General features: G+C 40.8%; 4 protein-coding genes and 2 non-coding genes across 12 annotated transcripts in view; 3 read left to right on the top strand and 3 right to left on the bottom strand.

Moving 5' to 3' along the window:
* The window catches only part of LOC128252597 (aminopeptidase N), a 30,820-nt gene extending 14,510 nt beyond the window's left edge, over positions 1 to 16,310 (top strand). For 3 of the 5 annotated variants that reach the window (XM_052980413.1, XM_052980434.1, XM_052980423.1), the window contains 10 exons: positions 6,128 to 6,433; positions 8,971 to 9,154; positions 9,459 to 9,782; positions 12,015 to 12,389; positions 12,453 to 13,883; positions 14,413 to 14,536; positions 14,602 to 14,792; positions 14,859 to 15,026; positions 15,085 to 15,228; positions 15,292 to 16,310. In XM_052980413.1, the coding sequence (XP_052836373.1) occupies positions 6,128 to 6,433; positions 8,971 to 9,154; positions 9,459 to 9,782; positions 12,015 to 12,389; positions 12,453 to 13,883; positions 14,413 to 14,536; positions 14,602 to 14,792; positions 14,859 to 15,026; positions 15,085 to 15,228; positions 15,292 to 15,547 (3,503 nt within the window). In that variant the 3' untranslated portion in view covers positions 15,548 to 16,310. The remainder of the gene's footprint in view (positions 1 to 6,127; positions 6,434 to 8,970; positions 9,155 to 9,458; positions 9,783 to 12,014; positions 12,390 to 12,452; positions 13,884 to 14,412; positions 14,537 to 14,601; positions 14,793 to 14,858; positions 15,027 to 15,084; positions 15,229 to 15,291) is intronic. The other 2 variants (XM_052980454.1, XM_052980444.1) reach the window with 1 other exon arrangement.
* Positions 16,311 to 16,614: 304 nt separating this feature from the next.
* LOC128256354 (uncharacterized) lies at positions 16,615 to 18,402 on the top strand. Its single transcript, XM_052986655.1, has 6 exons — positions 16,615 to 16,679; positions 16,883 to 17,084; positions 17,140 to 17,276; positions 17,339 to 17,395; positions 17,453 to 17,765; positions 17,820 to 18,402. Coding segments are annotated over exons 1-6 (1,221 nt in total). The 5' UTR covers positions 16,615 to 16,678; the 3' UTR covers positions 18,331 to 18,402.
* A 97-nt stretch (positions 18,403 to 18,499) lies between these two features.
* Positions 18,500 to 18,571, bottom strand: Trnaq-uug (transfer RNA glutamine (anticodon UUG)). Its single transcript has one exon. It is a non-coding gene; the product is annotated as a tRNA-Gln (tRNA).
* Positions 18,572 to 18,738: 167 nt separating this feature from the next.
* On the bottom strand, positions 18,739 to 18,810 carry Trnaq-uug (transfer RNA glutamine (anticodon UUG)). The gene has a single exon. It is a non-coding gene; the product is annotated as a tRNA-Gln (tRNA).
* Positions 18,811 to 19,454: 644 nt separating this feature from the next.
* On the top strand, positions 19,455 to 21,338 carry LOC128259459 (sperm-associated antigen 1). Of its 2 annotated transcripts, XM_052991851.1 has the most exons (6): positions 19,455 to 19,542; positions 19,626 to 19,920; positions 19,977 to 20,392; positions 20,448 to 20,575; positions 20,641 to 20,768; positions 20,822 to 21,338. In XM_052991851.1, the coding sequence occupies exons 2-6, from the start codon at positions 19,648 to 19,650 to the stop codon at positions 21,275 to 21,277; spliced, it is 1,401 nt and encodes a 466-aa protein (XP_052847811.1). In that variant the 5' UTR covers positions 19,455 to 19,542; positions 19,626 to 19,647; the 3' UTR covers positions 21,278 to 21,338. The 2 variants fall into 2 exon arrangements, with proteins under 2 accessions (XP_052847811.1, XP_052847803.1); XM_052991843.1 differs by lacking the exon at positions 19,455 to 19,542 and having other exon boundaries at positions 19,551 to 19,920.
* On the bottom strand, positions 21,269 to 23,162 carry LOC128259494 (uridine phosphorylase 1). Of its 2 annotated transcripts, none has more exons than XM_052991891.1 (7): positions 23,055 to 23,162; positions 22,679 to 22,721; positions 22,497 to 22,620; positions 22,102 to 22,443; positions 21,741 to 21,882; positions 21,487 to 21,680; positions 21,269 to 21,431 (listed from the first exon to the last, which is right to left on the bottom strand). In XM_052991891.1, exons 2-7 carry the CDS (start codon positions 22,687 to 22,689, stop codon positions 21,342 to 21,344), a joined length of 903 nt encoding a protein of 300 aa, XP_052847851.1. In that variant the 5' UTR covers positions 22,690 to 22,721; positions 23,055 to 23,162; the 3' UTR covers positions 21,269 to 21,341. The 2 variants fall into 2 exon arrangements, with proteins under 2 accessions (XP_052847851.1, XP_052847859.1); XM_052991899.1 differs by lacking the exon at positions 23,055 to 23,162 and adding an exon at positions 22,852 to 22,997.
* Between the last annotated feature and the right edge of the window lie 452 nt (positions 23,163 to 23,614).

Genomic DNA, 23,614 nt, shown 5'->3' with positions numbered 1-23,614 from the left:
TATTGGCCATCTTTTCCGTAGATCTCCTGCTAATGTATCGCTATGTTCGAAGAACTTTAAGCACACCGTTTCTGACAGGCAATTATAAATAAAATGTTTCGAAAATACTTTCGCCAAAAAGGCGTGACAATGTCAGTGCCAGGCAGCTGAAATCGAGAGCAAAATAATTTGGCCCACAGCCAAATAGCTACCGATTAAAAGAGAATCATAAAAAACAAATGCTAAAGAACAAAAACAAAACATCAAGTTCACAATTCTGGTCCATAATTTAAAATGCGAATATTTCCTGAACACAAGTAAATAATAATTTATATATGTAACGAGCAAATGATTGGTTATATACGGTGGGCAGTTTAATTCCCATCAAGGAGAGCTGAAGTGGGAAAAAATAAAGAATATTTAATCATACGAAATGATAGTTTATGGGCATTACGAAATTACGTGCCAATTGAATTTATGATCTGATATTGAAACCCATTTAGGGCGTGACAAATTTGATGGAAAGTGGGTGGGGCCAGTTAGATTTTTCACTTTTGATAACGGCTAAAATGTTAGCTGCATATTAATTGGTATGGTATGCAAAATGGGTAACAATTTGTAATATTGCAAAAAACAATTGGTAATTCTAAAAGTTAATAATCTAATAGGCAAACTTTGGACAGTCCTAACGATTTAAGCATTATTTATAACATTAATTAATTTTAATTGTTCTATTGATTTATAGAATAAAGAATATAAGTAATTAAATAACTTTAGCAGTGTCCATTGAACCTAAGTAAACCTCATTCATAAATTACTGCAATTTCACTCCCTATCGTTTTTTTGTACATTTTTAATTAATGAAAAATGAACGATTTTCTGTTGACTTGGAAAACGGACACAAATTGTAAAACGCTCAATTTGTTGATTACAGAAATGCCAACCAATTAAGTCGTCAAATCTGAAACTCATCAAAATTGTTGCATGACATATAGGAATTAAAACTACCTAAAGAAAAAACGCAACGTTTCTTCTTAATTGTACAAAATCGTTTAAATAAGTATTTTTTTATGTGATGTTGGCTACGTGTCGTTGATAGTTAAAAAAGAAAAAATTTTTAAGGCTAAAAGGCGGTAAAGTGACTTGAAGACCCCTCAATAAAAAACAAGAATAGGCCTCTACCAGCTTAAACAGAGAAGTGCTTTTATTCCTTTTTTTTTTTTGCACGTTTTGAAGTCTTTTCAACCTCAAGTATTCTGCCCAGGTAGAAATTTATTTGGGCTGAGTGGCTTCGTTCATGGTTTTATATCGTCCAGTTTATATGGTATTTCGTGGTGTTTGTTGGACATGCAAAATGATTTTATAAAAAACCCACACCCACAGCAAGCTGCATGAGCGGCTTTCTAGCCTTCTGGCTTTTGGATCTCGTGGCTTGCCAGGCTAATTAAAATTGGGTAGTGCGGGGTTTATGACTGTCTGAAATACTGACGGCTGCCTTGTTGACCGGTGGCGTCATTCGGCACCGGCAAATGGGAATGAGCGCTAATTTAATTTACAAATTAGCCGCACTCGAAAACTGCATGGCAAAGTGTCGAATTTTGGTGTCGCTTCGGAGTGCTTTAATTTGTCATTTTTCAGCTAAGGAAGGTTGTGCCTGGCATAATTGACTAGGTGTAACGTTAATAATCTGATAGGCAAACTTTAGACTGCGCGTGTGATTGGAATTTAGATCGTCTTTACGATTTAATTTATATTTGTAAAGGGGGTTGTTAGGAGAACACGAATAATTTATACTTGTTCTAATGATTTAGGAAATACACTTCAACATTTGATGAATAACTTTCAATGTAAAATGTCAGCTTATCTCACAAGCTTACACAGGCAAGTTATATTATTTAAATTTTACTTTAAGCTTTTTAGGGAATTCCAATTTTAAATGGAATAAATAGTCTTTATATCTTCAACTTAAAAATGTTCGAACATGCATTTAAATATACCTTCCTTACTCAATTGCTTTAAAAACAATTATTAAAAATGTTTATGTTCTTTTATGACAAAACTTAATTACATTTTCCCCAAAAACGTATTTTCTTTATTTTCCACAGCCACTTGATCCGGGCATGCGAAATCGTTCGCTTTGCTTGGGCATAATGGTAATCTTATGGTAATTGGTGGAGTAAAGCGAATTGCATTTCGAGTTGCACGAATCGCGGGGCATGAAGTGGCATGGCGAATGCACTGCTGCCACGCCCACTTGGGGTAAGGGTGTCAACGGCAGTTGATGATAAATCACAAACAACAACCAACACTCTGCCAGAGAAGAAGAAAAACATTTAAATCTCAAGGCTTGTTTGTCGCAGCCGAGTTATTTGGATTCCAAATGTTGTCATTCCCATTCCATCATATACATATGTACATACTCCCGAGATCTGTATTCTGTGGTGCCTCAAGGTGGCAAGTTCTGTTGGATATCTCGACGTTTTGTCTGCTCGCATGTTGATACAATGTGTTGGACAGCTTTTCAGTTTAAGGGGGATCCCTCAAGTGTGCGAGGCTAGGCATAAGGTCTCCGCCCATGACGATTATACACAATTATAATTATGTCTGGAGGTACATATAGTAATGCTGCCCCAGCATTTCTGGCTACCGTTGGGTAACTGCAAATAGTGCGACTGGTTTTCGGTTTCTTGCTGCTCTGCACCACCGGAAACGTGACCCAAGTGGGGACCATCACATCTGGAACTTGACTTCCAGTCGTCGCATAATTAACTGCATTGTCTGAACAACTTCATTAGCAGTTCGCTCTTTGTTTTTCCTTTTGCAACTGGAAAATATTGAATATTAAAAAACACACACACGGACTTTCAGGCGGGTTATGCTAATGTCATGTTTCACTTCACATTTGTTTGCTTTTTCCCCAAATCTCTCCGCAATTCAACGAAATCGAGCTGCAGCGGCTGAAATCAAAGCAAAGGCATTAGGTCAAGCTCGTCCAGAAGTAAACAGTTTTTTATTTTTTTTTTGTTCGAGGCGTCAAAGCTAATGCCTACAAAGATAGAAGTCAGATAAACATTGTGGCTGTGGACTTGCGTAGATTTAGCTCAGAGTTTTTTGTGGATGCGACAAAAAAATAATGAATTGTTTATTACCTCTGCGCATGCAACATTAGCAATTGGAGTTCCATGAGTTATGTATGCTGACGTTTCCGCAGAATTTTCCCGGGGCCACCAGGCACCACTCCCTTTAATCATTGGCTGAATGGTTCATTAGAGGCATGCGAAATGGAGAAATGGAAAAAAAAAATAAAAGCAGCAGAGGCGTCCAGCTCCATTGGAGTTCCTCGACACGTTCTTTCCCGAGTTCACTAAACTCGCGGCCGATTGGATCAGTTTGCGCCCTCTCGCCTGTGTAAACATTTAGCAATTGACAATGCGAGGCGGTGGGCTAACATTTGTTATTGTTAAAGCCAGACATTTTGGCTGCCTCTGCAAAACCATAAAAAAAACGAGCGAGCGGAAAGAACAAAAATAAAGTACGCAAAAAACCCAGCGTACAATGTTTTTTCAACAACTTAAGTGGCGGCCAATTAAAAGTCCAACGCGACATTGTATGTGACATTATATTCTCTACTTGTAGAACTGTTCCGCGGGGTGTCAACTTCGATCTTACACATGTTGTTTGACCCATATAACATTTCTCCTGCCGCAAACCATGTGTTTTGATTTTTCTTCAAAGATATAGTAGTACTCCTCTTCCCTGTGCTGATAATTAATGCTGAAAATGTCAGGAGACTTCCTTTAAGAGGCTTTGTCTCTTCAAGAATTGGGTCAGTGAAGTCAAAGGAAATGCAAAAAAAAGCTGCCCTCAGATCCCGGACATATGGCGGGCATTAAAAATGATTTAGCCCAGTTCCAGTTGCAGACCCTCTTGAAAGAGCGTGAAAAGGGATTCCACTTGCGGCTATCGCAGTTCGGGCATCTTTGTCTGGGGCCAGCTGAAAGAAATTCACTTGTAAGCATGACCAGAAGTTGTTTACATAACCCACATACCTCGAACCCCTTTGGGAAAATGGGTTATCATTAAATATGACACAGACGGCGAACGTATCCAATTGAATTGCACTCCATGGAGGTGTGAGGCGGAGGGGCATTCCGGTGCTCCAACATGCACAATTAACGAAAGTTACAGCCCAGAGAAAAAAGAAACGTTTGTTTGCCTGCCTGTGATTTCGATGAATCCGATAAGATACCAGGCTCGAGCATTATGTTGGGCTCATGGCCCAAGAAGAAAGCATTTCGATGACGTAAATGCGACAATTTCTTTCCAATTAATTGTCAACGGCGTGATAAGAATTCATGTATCGCTTTTGGGTCTTTCACAATATAACTTGTGTTGTACGAGTTGCTCTGGTACCGGGGACTTACTATCTGGTTAATTTTTTTCCCCAGGGAATTCAATTATTCGATAAAAATATTTTTCAATATTTTTTCTTAAAAGCTTTAGACTAGTAAAACAAAACCTCAAAAATAAGTCAAAGTTCCCTAAGAAGGACAACATTTAATTTGCTAAAAAAAAGCAAAGACCACTTACACATTCTTCGATTTAGCTTAATCACTTCCCCAAGTTCAAAGTCGAGTAATCAAATTTTTTGTTATTGCTGCTATTGAACTCTTGTTAGCGTCTACATGTGTATGAAAGTGTTTGTGAACATTCATTCATTCATTTGGCACTTTACGCATGATTGAGTCATTAAGATATGAATAAGTACCCACTCCGACCCTCTGCTCGTAATTTGAGTTAGCAAAACCAAAGTTATGTCGAGTAAAGCGATCTGGTGTGTGTGTGTGCGAATTGCAAACAGTTTCCAGTTTTAAGTTTTATGATTTAAGTTCATTTTCGATTTCGTTTAACAACGTAGCAAGAGCAAGCCAAGCCAAACCAGAACCAGTATAATAAAACTACTCTATGGAGAAGGGTCAGGGGTTTTGGGGGCTGGTAGGTGTTGGCTGGGCATTCGGTTTCGTTTGAGTGATCAACTGATTTGATGATTCATTTGGCGGTTTTTGGCTTGGACGTCAAAAACACGAACGCACTAGACTGTGATGTTCAAGACCAGAAAGTGCTAAAAATTATTATAAATTGGGTATGCTCGAGATATTGGCACTTTGGATGATACTAATAAAGTGGGTATTAATCATATGAGAGGAAATCTTTATGACATTGTAATACGCCATATTTTGTGTGTGGGCAATGTTTTCAAAAGAAAGAACAATAACTCAATTCATAAATATTTTTAAGAGTGTGAAAAACACTGTTTACTTTTGCTATTACAAATCATTGCATAAACATTTCGAGTAACTAAAATGCGGATATTTATTCAGAAATCGGTGTGACACCTCTGATTTATTTCCATCGGTGGAGGGTATCCAGACATAGACTACCTACTTGGCCAGCCATTGTTCTTCATGTTATTCTATAAATGTGCAAAAATCATTTGGGAATCAAAATTTCCTTATGGCTAATTATAGAAGCTGCCGATCTGCCAAAGTTGAATAACACCGAGGTGCTGACACACACTCGCAGATTGCATGAACATGCAGCCAATGTGCGTTTGTTTGAGTGTGTGTATTTTTAGCGATATTTCAAACATTTGGCGCCGGCAATCGGCAAATCGGCTCTGTGTAATTTACGCTCATGCATCACTGGTAAATAACAAAGCGAAAGAAAATCAAATAGGAAAATTAAACATGGTGGGGGGTGGGTGGTCGGTGGACATGAAAAATGAGACCAGACCCCTGCAGCGACACGTGCCACTGAACGCATTCTCATTTCCCCACCCACCCGACCACCCCTCGCATTTCCCCACTAATCATCAGCGCCGGCGTCAATTTGATTAAATGCCGTTCAATTTAATTGCCAACAATTCGACTTCGCCCGCACATATGTACCATGTATTTACTTTTGCTTTTAATTTCCTTTCTTTCCTCATTTCGCTCACATTGGACACGCTCATCACACGGCTAATATAATAATATTGTATGATAAATAGAAAAACCATCTTAACCATTTCACCTTGCTTTCAAAATCATTCGGCTTGAAATTCAGCTTGCTCTCTGTTTTTTCTTCTACTCCTTCTCGTCTAATGCAGCCATCATATCCTATACCAATCCCAAACTGCAAATACCATTAATGGCATCTGCAATATACGCGCCCACCACCACATCAACAGCCGTCACTCCGACATCAGCCACCGCAGCCACATCCAAAAACGCATCTGCTTGTGCTTCTGCTTCATTATCATCACCACCAGGTCCTTCATCGGCAGCAATCACGGGTGGAGGCGGAGGTCCTTTCCAAGGATTCGTTGCCAAATTGCGTAACTTTAGGTTCGACGATACGAAAAACATACGAAAACGTTTCCATTTCGATTACATATCAAAGGACAGATTTTTGGGTATGTTTCAAAATTTCGTACAACTTTTTTTTCTTCCTTGTAGTTTTAAAAAGTGTATAAGGCTATAAACAAGGTATAATTTTCGATTATTTAAATTTAAACATTTTTTCTGACTTATTTTATACTTTTTAAAGAAATTCAATAAACTTATAACTAAATTACTAAACTCAATAACTTTATTTACTATTTTTTAACTTCCTTATATTTTACAGATTGAGTTTTAAAAGTTACTTCATTTATTTATTTTTAATAAACAATTTAATAATTGTAACAAAACTTTCAACAGGTGATTAAGGTTAAATTAAGATGAAGACTTAAAAAAATATCAATCATTTAAGAGGTATTCCCGAGTGTTTGTTAAATACAGGGAAATCACTTCAGAAAGACCTTAACGGTTTAGGTTTAATAGTTTCCTTATAGGTCGTAAGCTTTATAAAGAACATTGTGTATTGTGATCGCTCCAGATGATCCCAACTTTTACAACCTGAATTAGCATTTTCATTAACCATTTTCGTTTGGCTTTACGGGTTCGGCATTCCCACATTAAAGTCGAACTGGCCCAATTCCCGCCCGTGGGCGTTCCCAATTTTGATGGCGCCTCACGCTTGCGCCCACACAATTTCACTTCATTCAACAAAAAGTGGCTACCCAACTTAATTTGAATGTTTTATTGTCGCTTGACGCTATTTAAACTTCGACTTATGAATATTAAATCGTCGTTCGGTGGATGGGGGATCCAATAGGATGGAGTTGTTTAGATCCCCGCTGCTAATGAAGCAACACAGTACACCCTCTTTGCGGCGGAAATATAGGTTCATCATGTGTTCATCAAAATGAGAATTTTCCACCACCCACTCGGTGGATCAGAGGCAAACAAACAATAAATATAGTAAATGTAAAAAAAACTGAGACTGGGGAAATGGGAAATGGGAAACACGGGGAAGATGTGAAATGCTTTCAGGGCGTTGCTATCTCTGAGTTATAGTTCTTGACAACTGATTTATCAGTCGAACACAGTAATCAGTTCGCATCTGCAGGTGGTGCAGTTGGCTTTCATTTTCGGCTGCACCACATACTCGTAAATTCCATCGCACCGTGGTCGAAGATCAAAGCTGGCGGATGCCCGGAATGGGGAGCGTTTCTTGGGGCAGATGTTGGCCCATTAGATGAACTGCAGATACATTGCAACAGGTGGGAAAAGGTGGAAAATCGGAAAGCGTGTGTTAGAAAGTTACCGCGACCGCAACCTTTCCACGAAACACGCTTGGCCTCTTAGTGAAATTTAATTAAAACAAGATAGCACATGGTAAAGTCACTGACATGCCGATGCCTTTCCTATAAAAGTGCCATGCGCACACATCATAAAAAGTTTGAGGCCTCCTTCGGTGAAGGCCGGCAAGAAATGGTAATCGGGTAATTGAAAATTCCCAACACGTGCTTCTATTTCTGCTCCCGTTCGTTGACAGGGGAACAGTGAGTGCTGCAAGTATGCGCACATTCTATGAGATTTTTTCAGACTCAAGAGCTCCATTTATTTACTTCCGCGGTGCTGCGTGAGTATGGGAATTTTTGCTTATCACAATTATGGCTTATTTCTTATCTGGTAATCAAGCCTTTTTTTTAGCGCAAGGTTTTCAGATAACAATACCAGGAAAAGTCTCATTTTCTCTTGAACAAAATGCTGCAATTCTTACTCATGTGTATCTTTAACGGTAAACAAATGAGATTTAAAACATAGAAAGCTTTATTTACGTTTTATAAATATTAAAATAACTTTTTTTTTTCAAAATACTTTTTTCCACCACTGTTATTATGCGTTTTGGCCCATACCCAACCAATTTGGTACTTGTTGGTTTGTTTAACAGACTGTTTTGCCCTTTAAAATCAGCTAAGCATTAATTTTCACCCGAGTTGAGTTTTCGCCATAAAGAGCTAGTTTAACGATCAGTTTAGGCCAAAACGCAGCGGGCAGAGAGGGAAACCCGGGGCTTGGTTTTCCACATGTCGTTCTTGACACTTGGCTAAATGGACCGCTGGCTTTCTGTATTCCCAAGCAAATTATGCTATAAATCAGTTTGATGTTGCCATCAATTGTTTACACGCAAGAAATGTATGCATATAATGCACAAGCATCGGCATGCCAGGCATTTCGAAACAATAATTCGATACAACGATCTATAAACAAATTTTGAATGCAGTGAAAATAATCAATTAATTGGACAAAACATAAACTTTATGGCTTCAGCTGTAAAACTTTAGATATGTGGGTGTGATAATTTCTGACAGCTTATAAAGTTGGTTCTTTCTCGTATTCTTTGGGAGGGAAATAAACAACAGAAGATGAGGAATAAAATTTTTGATTTACGATTTATCAAACATTTGAATCAAGGGCTTAAGGATTTGGTGACTAAACAAGTTTATCTTAGACTTAATGGTTTTGCAACCCCTATTTTAGATCCCTTTACTCCTTAAAATTTATTCTGATCATTATGATTAAATCCTCAAAAGTTTAACAATTTGCTGTTTTTATTTTCCAGGAGGTCAGCTCAAGACCAAGAACGGCCAAAAATATGTTTTCAATGGACACCCATCGGGGGTCTATGTTTCCAAGGCCTGCCTGATCATCGCTGCCTTCATCACAGTTGTGGCCCTAATCTCTACCATTGGCATTACCTATTTTGTGACCAGGCAGGGATTGACTCCCAAGGAAGTGACTCCCAGGTGAGTGGTGGCGGTGAACCCGATCCAAATCAAATCCGGGTGTGGTTTGCTTATTAAGTTTGGTCGGGCATTCGTTTTGTTTCGTGGTTCCGTTTTGCATTCTGCTAAACGTTTTGGCAAGCGTGCTAATTGGCAGTCGAGGGCGACATGACCTCATTCGGAAAGTGAAAGCAGTTTATGCGTTTCCTTTGCCTCACAGGCCAACGCATTTTGAGGTGTGGAAGGGTCACAAATTTGAGAATTGGGTGTGACCCGAGCACTTTGCATAAAACCAACCCAAACTGATTTGTATCCTTGTTCGCAGTTGCATCACCGCCGATCATTCCGATGTGAATGCCACGCCCATCCAAACTGCCGGCTGGGTGAGCATGAATTCTCCGCCGCCCCCGCCCTTGACCACGCCCACGCCTACACCAACTCCCACGCCCAATAGTACTACACCTACAACCACTACGACCTTGGCCCCGTCCACGACGAGTGCCACTCCCCGGCCCGAAGTAAAGATTGTGGATCCAAAAGTGGGTGATATTCCAGAGTTACCGCCATCAGTGGATGTCGAGGATAACAGCACGAAGCCCACAAATCGTCCTCTAAAACTCTACGAAGGATGGCGTCCACTTCACTACAGGTGAGTTAAGCAATTTGCCACTTAGCCGCCAATTGCTCTTAATGCAAATTAAACCAAACACGCGCCGAGTTTCCCCACTTCTGTTTAAATTGCTCTGAGTGCTCGCATTTCAATTCAAAAGAAGATGCCATGCAACTGACACTTAAATTGCTCACTCAGATTTTCCAGCATTTCCGGCTCTTTTTGCTGTCACTAGATCAAATTGTTAAACCTAAACGCTTCTATCAAGTTGTGTTTTGACAAGTTTAGAGAAATGCCTGTCAGAGGAATTAGTCTGATAGCTTAATTGTTTAATAAGATAATTGTTTAAAAGCTGTGAAAAGTTTAGAAAATGCAATCACAACATTTCTAGTAGTTTGTAGTATTATTTTTTTACTGAAAGAAAAAGAAAGAAAGAAAATGTAAACAATTCCCAAAAGGAACATTTCTATGTTCTGTGTGGATTCACGTTGTTCAGTAGTTTACTATTTTCTAAGGATTCCTTATGAGATGGGAAACCAATTGCTTATATTGGGTTAATGGAGGAAACTTATTCAAAGCCCATCTTATAAATGGCGTTACACAGTCGCCGTCCCTTTACATTTATCCTTGGCAAACTTCTCCACTCGCATCCACCCCAAAACCAACCCCATTGACGTCACTCTTCTGGGGTCGTGGGCACACGTTTACTTTTCTATTTCTATGGCCCAAAGTGGGTCAAGGATTGGAGCCGTCGCAGTTCAGTAGTCGCCGTGTAACAAAGTGGACACCAGTCAGCTACTCGTAAACGGGGTAAAAACTTGCTTATTACACCGCAGGAGATGGTCAAAGGAAATCGGTTGAGCCTACCCATCCATACGTCCATCCATTTACCCATCCATCGGTCACACTCCGCCGAAGATGCGGCACAGATCTGAGGAAAGAATTAACGCACGCCGACAGTCGTCATGACATAATGCGCCAGATAGATGGCCAGATAGAAAGATATTTTGCCCACTGAAGATGTGCGGCTCCTCGGCAGCCGCTTGCATTAATTATAATTGACACAGAAAGCCCAAGCTGGGCATTAATTTGAGCACGGCACGCAGCCTCTAAAACTCCCAGAGTGGTTGCCATCCAGGGGCATCGGTGGATAAAGTCGATTCTTGATGGATGGAGGCAAGTGCAGCATGCAGCAGAGTATTGCCACTCGAGCGGATCGATGGCAAGTGATTTTGCAGCCGCCGATCAAAGCAACAGTGTTTGCCAGTATCTGGTAGATTCTACTTGTACTACTACTCGCATCTCGAAGCTCGCTTCCTGGTTGCCCCCAGCACACGCATTGTAAGCGGATCGGCTCAATTAATTGCAACTGGGCGCAAAGCCCGAACCCAGGGGATTCTAGATTGGCGAATGGTTAGGAGTTGGGGCCCTGGAGTTCGAGACTGGAGGATGGGACTGCGAGTGGCTGCATCTGCCAGCGGGTCTGCGGCATTCTTGGCATTTGTGCAGAATAAGTGGGGTGTGTAAACTGATATTCAATCTATGGGCATTACTCTAACATCATGGGGTTCGTCAACAAGTTGGGGTTCTATTTATTTTATATTATGTGTGTAATCGTAATATTTAAGAGAGAAGTAAATGGAACAGTATTAGTGCAGTATTACGCAGAGTGATGATTAAAAAAAAATAAATAAATATAAAAAAATATAAGAAAACAAACTAAAAAAATATATATTATTTATAATACATAGATTGTTTCACAAAATCACAACATAATAAAGTGTTTAGGTCCTGGTAACATGTTTATTGATATGTTGATCATTAAGCAATAACAAATGTATTGAAATTTGTTGAGTAAGCATAGAGCATTGTCGGTTCGTAATTTGTGTTAACTAGATAATTATCCCGCTTCTTGTTTGCTTTGATTTGATTGCTGATGCGGCTTCTGATGGCGTGCATTTCATTTGCCGCCATCCCGGACTAATGGCTGTGTCCGAAGCTCGAGGCAGATCGCAGTGTGAATTGCATTGCCCCCGTCGATTGGGTGCCAAACACACATGTTTGCTGCTGGTCTGCAATCTGCTCTGGCCTGCCCTCTTGGCGACTGATTGAGTGATTGATTGATTGGCACTTTTGATGGGGCCGACCTGACATTTTTGGCAGCCATTTGCATTTCACCTGAACGCGAGTGTTTGGCTCTGGCATTCACTTCCCTGGCTATTTTTATGATACCCACTATATTAGATGATACTACCCAACCTTCTCTTGCAGCCTGCTGATTGAGCCCAGTGTGGAGGCATCGGCCAGCAACGGCAGCCTGACCATCGAGATCGAACGGGATGTGGCCAAGGTGACCAGCTGGGAGCCCATCGTGCTCGATGTGCATAACATCAGTATCTCCAATGTCCGGGTGATCCGTGCACCGCTTTCTAAGCAGGCAAACAATGGCAGCGAGGAGCAGGAGTTGGAGTTCGACAGCGACTATGGGGATGACAATGCCACCTTTGTCATCAGTTTGGACAAGGCTTTGGCCGAAGAAACCCAGTTGAAGTTGCTGCTCAGTCTGGACTTCATCAGCCAGGTGACGGACACACTGCAGGGCGTGTACAAGACCAGCTACACCAATCCAGACACCAGGAAGGAAGAGTAAGTAGCTCCCCCGAACTCAAGAAAACTATTTTATATTTTATATTTGATTTTCCCTTCCAGATGGGTGATCAGCACTCAGTTCTCGCCCATCGATGCCCGGCGGGCCTTTCCCTGCTTCGATCGTCCCGACATGAAGGCCAACTTCTCGGTCAGCATCGTGAGGAGCAACCAGTACAAGATGGCCCTGTCCAACATGCCCAAGTCGCACAGCAGTCGCTATCGCCGTGGCTATGTGAGGGATGACTTCATGACCACGCCCAAGATGCCCACCTATCTGGTGGCCTTCATCGTGTCCAACATGGTGGATTCCCGCTATGCCGCTCTGGACAGTGAGATGAGCCCCCGCGTGGAGATATGGACGCGGTCGACGTTCGTGGACATGACCCACTATGCCTATAAGATGGTGCGAAAGTTCCTGCCATATTACGAGGACTACTTTGGCGTCCAGAACAAGCTGCCCAAGATTGATCTAGTCTCTGTTCCGGACTTTGGTTTCGGAGCAATGGAGAATTGGGGACTGATTACCTTCCGGGACTCGGCGCTTCTGGTGCCCGAGGACCAGGAGCTGGCCTCCTCCTCTGAGCACATGCAGTACGTGGCCCAGATCATTGCCCACGAACTGGCCCACCAGTGGTTCGGCAACCTGGTGACGCCCAAGTGGTGGGACGATCTCTGGCTGAAGGAGGGCTTCGCCTGCTACATGAGCTACAAGGCCCTGGAGCACTCGCACCCAGAGTTCCAGATCATGGACACCCTGACCACGCTGGAGTTCAAGGAGTCAATGGAGCACGATGCGGACAACACCTCGCATGCCATCTCCTTCGATGTGCGCTCCACCAACGATGTGCGCCGCATCTTCGATCCGATCAGCTACTCCAAGGGCACCATCCTGCTACGCATGCTCAACTCGATTGTGGGCGACGTGGCCTTCCGCTCGGCCACTCGGGATCTGTTGAAGAAGTACGCCTACGAGAACATGGACAGGGACGATCTGTGGGCCATACTCACGCAGCATGGCCACGCGGAGGGCACCTTGCCCAAGGATTTGAATGTCAAGGAGATCATGGACTCGTGGATCACGCAGCCGGGCTATCCGGTGGTCACCGTGGAGCGACGTGGCATGGATCTGGCTCTGCGCCAGGAGCGCTTCCTGCTGCCCTCCAAGAATCCGGCGGACCTGAGCAGCTGGTTCATACCCATCACCTTCGAAACCGAGGGGCTGCACAAGGGCGACAACATACCCAGCCACTGGATGAGGAGCCAGGACGAGGAGGACCTCATCGTGGCCAACGTCTTTGCGAGCAGCAACAACAGCGAGGACGTGGTCTATCTGAATCTCAACCGGCAGGGCTACTACCGGGTGAACTACGACATGACCTCCTGGCTGGCCCTCAAGAAGAAGTTCGGCTCGCTGCCCACGATCACAAGGGCGCAGTTGCTGGACGATGCCCTGCACCTTTCGCAGGCGGAGTACCTATCCTACGACATACCGTGAGTTTGGTCACAGAAAAATAACACAGAAGTAGAAAAGGAGAAAAGTAGCAAAAGTCTTAAATGCACTGATAAAAAAAATGGAATAGAAAAAATAAATATTTGACTATTGAGACCTAAATTTTACAATTAATAGTTAAATTAAATATTAAATCTTAAAATTATTAGGTTGCATGAACAAAGCGGCAAAAAAGTATACTTAGAATAGTTCATATTTGAGTTAAATGCATTTCAGTTAAGTTAAAAATGGTCTAAATTGAAATTCAAATTTTTAAAAATTAAAATCAATTCCGAATGTAGTCAAATTTAAATTTTTAAAAGGTTTTTATAGTTTAACATTACATATGACTAAAAATCGCAATAAATTAAGTCAAAATATTTTATTAAGTTTAAATTGAGTACACATCACATTTAGATAGTTTAACTAAATTTTTTGTTTTACTGTTTTACTTTCTTTTTGCAACTAAAACATCTGTTATTTTGCTGAAATTTATTTAACATACCTTTTAACAATTTGATTTCCGCATAGATTGACCTTCCTCATGGAGCTATTTAATGCCGTGAGTGATGAGTTGCTGTGGAGTGCCGCCAAACCTGGCCTAAACTATCTCATAAACAATCTCAAGAGGGAACCTGCTTATGAGACATTTAGGGTAATGTATTATTTATACTTGCTCCGTTTAGGGCTACTTATTTTATTGATTTCTTCCCAAATCAGGCCTTCATGAAGTTCATTGTGACACCCGCCTTTGATCATTATGGTTTGAATGAGCCGGACAACGAGTCCCACCTGCAACTAAAACATCGCGCTTTGGTGGCCTACTTTGCCTGCAAATTCAACTATGATCGGTGCACTCAAGTGGCGCAGAGGAAGTTCCGCGACTGGATGAAGGATCCCAAAAAGAATCCGTAAGTTTTTACCAAAACGCAAAAAGGGAACTCCTTCTGATTGATAACTTTTTATCCAACCTATAGCATCAAGCCAAATCTGAAGTCAGTGATCTACTGCACCGCCTTGGCAGAGGGATCTTCCGCAGAATGGTACTTCGCCTATAAGCAGTACATGAAAACAACGAGTGCCTCGGAGAAGGAGGAGATACTGACCTCGCTGGGCTGCACCACAAAGCCCTGGCTGCTTTCCAAGTGAGTGCCCATGACAGTCACCTCCCAATTTCATGACTGACTTTTACCCACTTCAAAGGTACCTAAATATGACCATCAATCCCACTTCGGGAATACTAAAACAGGATGGAGCCTTGGCCTTCAGGACAGTGGCCTCCAATGCCATTGGTCATGAGATAGCCTTTGACTTCTTGCAGAGCAATATCAAGGAGATTGCTGAATAGTAAGTGTTGTATAGCAATTTCCCAATTCCTGTGATATTAATTTGTTACCATTTCACCCAAAGTTACGGCGATGGCTTCTCCACTCTGTCCGAGATGATCAAGTCGCTGACCATCTACATGAACAAGGACTACCACAGGCACCAGCTTCTGGACTTGGCCGACACCTGCCGGAAACTGGGCCTCAAAGCTGTGGAATCGGCCATCGTCTTGGCCCTGGAGCAGGTCAGCAATAATATCCACTGGCACAGCCACTCCTACCACAGCCTCAAGAGCTTCCTCGAGGGCATCGTCAGCGAGTTCGAGATCAACATCTTCTAGGTCAACATCGGCATGGGGAACACTCACATTGATTTCAACCAAATACGCGATTTAGTTACTGTAATTATTACCATTATTTGTATTCATGCGAAGGCCTCAAATTAATTTAATGGAACGAATTATTTGCGAAAAGTGATATAAACGTGTAAGTTAGCCAGCATAATTTAGGTAACCGACTTACTTTTTGCAATTGTATATTTATTTATTAGTAAGTCGCGCTTTTTCTGCTTCTTTGGCATTGCTCTGCAACGTTCCTACTAAAAATAGAAATCAACCGGAAAATACATAGTTCATCACATCAGGCATCAGTTTTAGTCTACAATACAAATCTCTGCCACGATATATCCAATTATGCTTGTGTAAAATCTGTATTATCTGTATAATTATAATTGTCAAGTACTATACTTTCGTAAACCTTTAGATCCTAAGTGAATCAATTTAGCACTAAGTGAACCAAAAATCTATTTTGTAGTCGATCCAATCATGGTCTTTAATGGCCCCTGGGAAGAACATGGAAGATAAGCTTCGAGCTTAGAAAGATATTGAAACTGAGTGTCCTTAATGCATGGTTTAAAATGTTTGCTAGAGCAAGGATGGTACACACACATACACACAAATATATTTATTAATGGACGAGTACCTATTATGTATTTTGTAAAGCCCAACACGATATTACTTGTATCGCTGCTGCACAACCATGTAAATAAGTTTTAAAGCTTACACTAAACATTTAAATAAACTATGTATTTAATTTTATTCAAAACTTGACTTCTTTTATTGATTCGGATGTGTCTACGGATTTTTGAATTTGGCGGTCGATAAACTGAAATGGCAAAATTTATGAGGCCCTGGTATGCCTGCCATTTGGGATTTTTGGGCTTGGTTAGTATGGTCACACTGAACTTTGATGTAAAAAGTGTTTTATATGTTTTTTTTATTAGATTAATGGTTGAAAATAAAAGGGGTTAATTCTATCAGCAATATTTAAACGATTCAAAAATTGATCTCAAGGTAAAAAAATTGTTGTATTTAAATGACAACCCTAATCCATGTTTTCAGGGTTTCCTGCGCCCCCTAGTACGGTCATACCATTAACTAAATAATTGTAAACAAAACAAAACTCGGTTTAAAAGTAAGTTCCGTCCTGTTTCAGTATATTAAATGTATTTGAATAAGTAGTATGAAAAATACTAAACAGTCTAGTAGGTTAACTAATGTCATAAGTGTTAGGTAGTCAGGGAATGCAACTGACAGATAGTGTGGCGTACTTTTCAGATACTGCAGGATAAAGCGTATCGGTCAAACATACTCAATCTTTACCTTTCTTCCATTTAGTGTCCTCCAGACGAAAGTGGCTGGCTTCCGAGGAGGACAGATTCATCGACATCTGGGTGCACAACCTGCATCTGTTTGCTCCTGGCAAGAAATTGACGGAAACCTATACGGAACTGGAGCCGTATTTTCGAGAAGTAGGCGTAGAAATCAGCGCCCACGGCATCAAGTCTAAAATGGAGTCTTTAAAACGAAAATATTTCAAGTCAGTATATACAGCTGTTTAGTAGAGAATTGGTTTGAACATTTTCTGATTCCAGTTTGTTACACTCCGACGAAAAAGATACCTCAAATGTTTGGCGGCACTTCGACACGATGGCTATTATAGTGAATGGTACTTGCAAAGATGGCAAGGATATGGAATGGAAGGATTATACGCAGCCCCCAAAGAGTTCTCGTGAGAATCGATTTAAATTCAATTAAAAACCACATACTAATCATTGATGCTATCGATTTCAGACGTCACTCGTAGATCTGTTTATATAAATGACCACGCGGAAGCCCAAAGCGAATCCGGTACGAAGTCAAAAAAATATTTTTAATATTGTAAACTCATTGTTTATTTTTGTAAAGAGGGACCCTATAATACCATCTTCTTGGAGGCGAGTGCTGCACACTTTTTTGACGACGAGGAAAAACCCCAATCGAAGAAAAGGAAAAGATTCAGCAATACGACCAGAACGCGAATGAGAGCTCGAAGAGCTTGGCAGCCGGCGGAGGAAAAAATATTTGTTGAAGTCTGGGAAAAGTTCGTCACTCATATACAAAGTGGGAGGAAGAAAATGGATGTTTACAAGGACATGCACAATGAGCTTCAGGAGCTCGGCCTTCACATAGTGCCGGGGGATATAAAATCCAAAATTGAATCACTCACGCGCTCGTTTAGGTAAGAGCCTTTAAATCGTTTAAAGATTTTGTAATTCATCGAGTTTCATTGCAGAACCCAGCGAGATACTGTGGGAGATAAATCCGAGTGGGTTCACTATTTTAAAATTGCACGGATGCTGAGTCCTGTGGATTTCGCAAAGTTGGAGCCATTTCCCGAGCCGAGTAGCAATAGCGGCTCAGAAGAGGATTCCGATTGGTTTAAAGAAATGGAGCCGAAACTAGAGCCCGAGACCGAGCCGTCACACTCAAATGATTCTGTTGTTAATGCTTTCGAAGATAGCATTCAGCCTTGCTCTCCCGCGTCCAGCATAGATTGTTCCTTAATCGCTCCCGATCCGAGCAGCTGCACAGTCTCTATTGAAATATTAGACCAGGAAGAGGAGAACAAGCCGTTAATATCGTCTCATATTGAAAAGGAAAATGCTGCCGAAGAATTCAGTCAGTTTGTGAAAAAGGAGTTAGCCGTCTTGAATGATGATTTGCTTATTGAGGCAAAGCGTCAAATATACAATATAATATGTGTCTTGCAGAAGAAACAACATGAAGTTAATAAATTTAGGTAGTTGACCAAATAAATACATTTATTTTTCGTTTTTATAAAATGTATTTCACTTTATATTTTACTGTAAGATATATGTAAAATAAATATGAAACATGACAGAAAATGAATACATTCCTTTTCATTTAACTGTCAACTAATTTAAATTAAAATATAAAAAAAAAATTTAATTTAGGTTCTACCGAGATTTGAACTCGGATCGCTGGATTCAAAGTCCAGAGTGCTAACCATTACACCATAGAACCGCGTTGTCAGGCTGGCGCAAAACGAAACATATACCGCCGCCATGACAACAGGAGCAAAATTTGGATTTCTCGATATAAAATTAGAAAATTAAAACTAGAAATTATCATAATAATAATATAAACAAAAAAAAATAATAATTAAAAAACAAAAAATATATTCTTTGAGAAGGTTCTACCGAGATTTGAACTCGGATCGCTGGATTCAAAGTCCAGAGTGCTAACCATTACACCATAGAACCTTGATACAGTAGCAGCTGCTAAAACCCAGTTTTATGCTGCCGGCACACTTTTTGCTATTCGGGTGGTGTTTGAGGTGGGGGTTGAAGGCGGAAAAACAATTGGTTATTCTAAAAATAAATTATTGGGATCGAAATGAAATTAATGAAATTATAATAATAATGTTTATTTTTCCATATTTTCAGTGTAAGCTGATATCCTCTGATTCATTCTCTCTCGGATAAACTTGTATTTGTTTTCAGAGTAAAGATACATTTGCATTTCCCCTCATTCTGTCGCTTTTATAAAGTTGACTATATAATCGCCAACCTTACAAACAAAACACCATGCTGCTCGTAGTATTGTTTTTTATTGAATGTCTATTTAACGCTCTTTAAAATTTTCCCAAAGTTGCGAGGCAGCGGGTTGGGTCTTACATGTAAATTAAATGTATATAACGCATATAAACTGTTCATCAGCTTTTCACTGATGATTCATCGCCGAAAAATCATTACTGTTGATGAAAAGGTAATGATTTAAACATGGACAGGTCATTGGGGCTTATCGGTAAAGCAAATCATCACCAAATCATCAGCAAAAGGAGCTCGGGCATTTGTGTCGAGTTTCCTGTACACAAATATTTTAAAAAAAGCTATTGCAAACTTGTTGTACATTCATACTTATTTTTAAGCACAACTGGGAGAATTACAAACTCTCAAAGCTGCTACTACAAATAATAGTTGCCAAGCAAGCCGGTAAACGGAATGAACATATTTGTTTGATCGATATACACAAGTCAAAGCAAAAACCCAAAGTAGTTATTATATTTGTTTCACAGTGCAGAGTCGGAAAACCAAAAAATGGAAACAGAAAAGAAGAAATCTCTATTGGAGAAATATGACATCCCAATTCACCATCTGGATTTCGCCTATGTGGAAAAATGTACAAATGCACGGGAAATGGAGAAAATCGTGCACATCCTGCGCTCCGGCCAGGAAGGATATTATCCGGACCTGCTCCGATGTTCGGAGGAGAAGCTGAAAGCACTTAAGCCGGACAGCAAGTTATTTCGCTACGAGGAGCCTATTAAGCAGAGCAATGTGCTGGACAAAAAGGAACTGGAACCAATTTTGGTATGTTTTAAATCTTTCTTTTTAATTGAGTATACCAACGATGCTGTGTTTTTAAGGAATGGACAGATGACATAAAAACAAAGGATAGTGCTCTTAACGAACTTAAGAAAGAAAAACTGGTTTTGGAGCTACCAAATGTACGCAAATTGTCAAAAATTGAGTTGGACAAGCAGAGCAATGAGCCATCGAAGCCAGTTGCTAAGGTTTCAATGCAGAGCAAGACCAAAAATAAGGATGATCGGATCAAATCAACGGACTACCGCAAATGGGATAAGTACGATCCCGACGAGGAGATACTCCGCATGGATCTGGATGAAGAACGTGGCAAGGAGCAGGCGGAGCAGAGGATTACCAGCCACCAGAAATCGGCGAACGAGAAAGAGTTGCAGAACGAAAAGGCTTCTCTGTTTGAGCGCCTCCAAACTGAGCTAAAAAACCTAAGCCAACTGGAGCGAGAACAATTTGCAGAAAGGTAGGTATTGTGGAGTTCTCTACGATCATTATGGTTCATTTTTATTTGATTTAAGACATCGACTGAGAGGAAATGAATACTTTAAGGCCAAAGAGTATGACGGTGCCATTGAAGAATACAATTGTGCTATACTATACGATCCTGAAAACGCAGCCCGGGCCTACAACAATCGCGCTGTATCTCGTAAGTCTCTGCTGTTCAAATCTTATATTAAAATCCTGAAATTACTACTTATATCTTCTCAACAGATTTAAAATTAAAAAAATACTTTTCTGCCATGACGGACTGTCAGGCCTGTCTGCAGTTGGAACCAAATAATGTAAAGGCTCACCTCCGCCTGGCAGAAGCTAATTGTGCCGAAGGAAAAAAGCTTGAGGTGATACACTTTAATGGCCCTTACAGTGTCAGCTAAAAGTTTCTCTTCTTCAGGCCCTAAGTATTTATAAGAAAGTCCTGGAGTTGGAGCCGGATAATGTCAGTGCCAAAAATTCCGTGGAAAAGCTAACTTCGCAGCTGGGTGAGGTGGCTCCGGCTAGTGCCACGCGTCTGACAATTGAAGAGCTCGATCCGCCGGAACTCAAGACTTCCAATTCCAAGAAACAGTTGGTGAAAAGTACACAACCTGTGGCCAAGAAACAAATACCAACCAAGGCAGCAAATACTACACCCACTAAGGATTACGATCTAGCCGAGTTGATCAAGCCGAACCGCATGGTTAAAAGCAAATTGGTCTCAGCCGCCGAGGCATTAGGCAATCAGTTGCAAGCTCCCAAGGGTGATGCTCCCAAAAAGCCACCTTTGCCGCTATCCCCAAAGGAAAGCATATTGCGTTTGCCTCAGGACAAACTCAACATTAGCAATAAGCTTCTAATCCAGGAAATTTAAATGCAATTTTTATTTTCATTTGGGGTGTATAAAAATATAAAATGAATAATTGAAAAAGGCAGAGCTATTGCTGCAGAAGTTTCTTAATGTAGCGCCCAACGACTAGGAAGGGTCGCTGCTCGAAATCGTGCTTTTGATCCATGGTGATGGTGACCTGAGGGGAAATCGATTTCAGTTGACGGTTTAAAAGTGTATGATTTTCCTCTCACCTGATCGCCTGCCAGGCGATTGACCAGAGTCACGCAGACATCGCCCGCCTTGACCCCCACTTTTTGGGTCACCGAGGCGAACATGCTGGCCTCCATTTCGATGTTACGGATTCCCAGGTCATGGCATTTCTGCAGGAATGCCATCTTGTCCTCGTCAGTGTACTCGCAAATTGCGCCATCGGTACGTCCTTGACCTGAAAGACAGCAATCTACAATGAGCATCGGCGATTCGTGGAAACGAATGCAGCACTTACCCTCGTAGAAACAATCTGTTCCCATTGTGTTGGCACTTATGGTCTGGAAACCGTCGTTAGGATCAGCACCATATGCCAAAATGTTCTTGATCACGTCCTCGGGAAACTGAGCCGGTCTCACCACTCGCTGTCCGAGAATAGCCTGTAAAATAAAATTGGAAAGTCAGTCCACTGAATTTGAATCCGTCTCAGCCAAAACAATTATGATGTTCCCTTGTAAACTATCTTCGAAAACTTTTAATTACAATTTTTATATTAATTTTGTAACAAAATATTAAATTTAATAATTTTTGGGAATATATTAATACAAATTTGTTTTTAATAATTTATGCAAGCTTTCAAATTCTTGTAAATTACATACGATCTCATGTTCATTGCGCAGCAGGCCATTAAATGCATCTTTGGTGACCACCACTGTACCGGGTGGAACGCCTATTCCTCCGCAGGTGCCAATTCGCAGGAAGACTGGATCCTGGCAACGGGCGTACTTGACCAACTTAAGCAGCTCGTGCAGCACCACACTGAATGTCGAGGAGCCAACGCCGTGGCTGACGCACAATACCGGACCCACCTTGAACATGGCATACCGATGACCACGCTCGCACAAGTCCACTGGATCACTGGTATCCGCGATCCCGAGAACCTTCCGCATATATAGGGCTAACACCCGCATCCGCAAAGCGGTTCCACCCGTGCAGATCACCTGCAAAAACTCCCTAGAGTCTAGTGAATGTATATAAAATTCCACTGACTTACCCTGACATCGCCAAACCTATGCTCAATGTCACTGGTGTCTTTGGTATTAGCCACGTTTATGTCCAGGTGGTACAAAAAATCAGAGGACATGGTTTCCAAATTCGGATTGGCCAATTTAGCCGTACTATGGATTATAAATAACAATCTGAATTGTTCAAGATTATAGAACAGATCACACTTACTTTTTCGACATTGTTCCTTGGTATGTTCTTCAAGTATGGAAATCTGAAAACCAAAAAGATTTTATACCTATAGGTTTTGATAGATTTTAAAATTAGCTTTTTGGATGGCTCGCCTTGACAAATGTTTGTTTGTGCTCAACAAGAGATCCCATTAAAGCAGGCATTTTCCTAACCTTATCTATATCTATCAAGAAAATTGTAAGATTGCTTAGATAGATAAATATGTGTCTCTTATAGATTGCAATCCAATATAATATAAGTTATGGAGATTTTTTTTTTTTATTATGTAACAATCTTTTAATTTTTTGTATGTATGTGTTATTTCTTGATCTCAACGATCGCTGCCAACGCTGCTTTGTAAATTAAAAACACGTACGACTGGGACGCGTGATCCACTCGCTCTGACTGCCGGCACAATACTGTCACTGTGGGCAGGGTGATCGGCCCGACTCGTTGCAGCTCGCTGGCACACAGAATGTAACAAAAACTCGCAAACACTGATGGAATGCAATCCAGCTTCTTTATGCCCCTCCTTCACCCAGAAGGGTTGTTTGTTTTTTGTTGTAAGCCAACAAGTAGAGCCTCATAATATGGGTGTAGCTTACAATGTCGGAAAACTCAATATACTAATCGTTCACTTACGCTTAACAATTTCTCGTAATCCAACCCGCTTTTCGAAAATAATAAAAACTTATAAGTTGGTTGTATAATTTAATTACAATTTGTTTTTAATATACCTTTGAAATATATATCATAAATTTCGTTTTTACAATACAACTTGTATATTTTTCAAGTGCTTTCCGTATTAATATTGATGTTATTTTCAGCATTTTGTTCTTCAATTGTTTGAATTTATTTGGATATAACTAGACAGAGAAAGATTAATTGCTGTTTGGGCTTTTTTTTTAAGTTGAGTGTACGGCAGCAACACTAATC

This window comes from Drosophila gunungcola, chromosome 3R (assembly GCF_025200985.1).
Source record: "Drosophila gunungcola strain Sukarami chromosome 3R, Dgunungcola_SK_2, whole genome shotgun sequence".
NCBI classification, from domain to species: Eukaryota; Metazoa; Arthropoda; class Insecta; order Diptera; family Drosophilidae; genus Drosophila; species Drosophila gunungcola.
Note: the sequence above shows the minus strand (reverse complement) of the source record. Positions and strands in the feature narration are given on the sequence as shown.

Coding starts and splice junctions, on each gene's coding strand:
- LOC128256354 (XM_052986655.1), top strand. Junction 17,277..17,338: donor GCAGCCCCCAAAGAGTTCTC/GTGAGAATCGAT, acceptor TATCGATTTCAG/ACGTCACTCGTAGATCTGTT. Junction 17,766..17,819: donor TCACTCACGCGCTCGTTTAG/GTAAGAGCCTTT, acceptor GTTTCATTGCAG/AACCCAGCGAGATACTGTGG.
- LOC128259459 (XM_052991851.1), top strand. CDS start 19,648: ATGGAAACAGAAAAGAAGAAATCTCTATTGGAGAAATATGACATCCCA. Junction 20,576..20,640: donor CAACAATCGCGCTGTATCTC/GTAAGTCTCTGC, acceptor TCTTCTCAACAG/ATTTAAAATTAAAAAAATAC. Junction 20,769..20,821: donor CCGAAGGAAAAAAGCTTGAG/GTGATACACTTT, acceptor TCTCTTCTTCAG/GCCCTAAGTATTTATAAGAA.
- LOC128259494 (XM_052991891.1), bottom strand. Junction 21,681..21,740: donor AACAGATTGTTTCTACGAGG/GTAAGTGCTGCA, acceptor GCTGTCTTTCAG/GTCAAGGACGTACCGATGGC. Junction 21,432..21,486: donor ATCGCCTGGCAGGCGATCAG/GTGAGAGGAAAA, acceptor ATTTCCCCTCAG/GTCACCATCACCATGGATCA.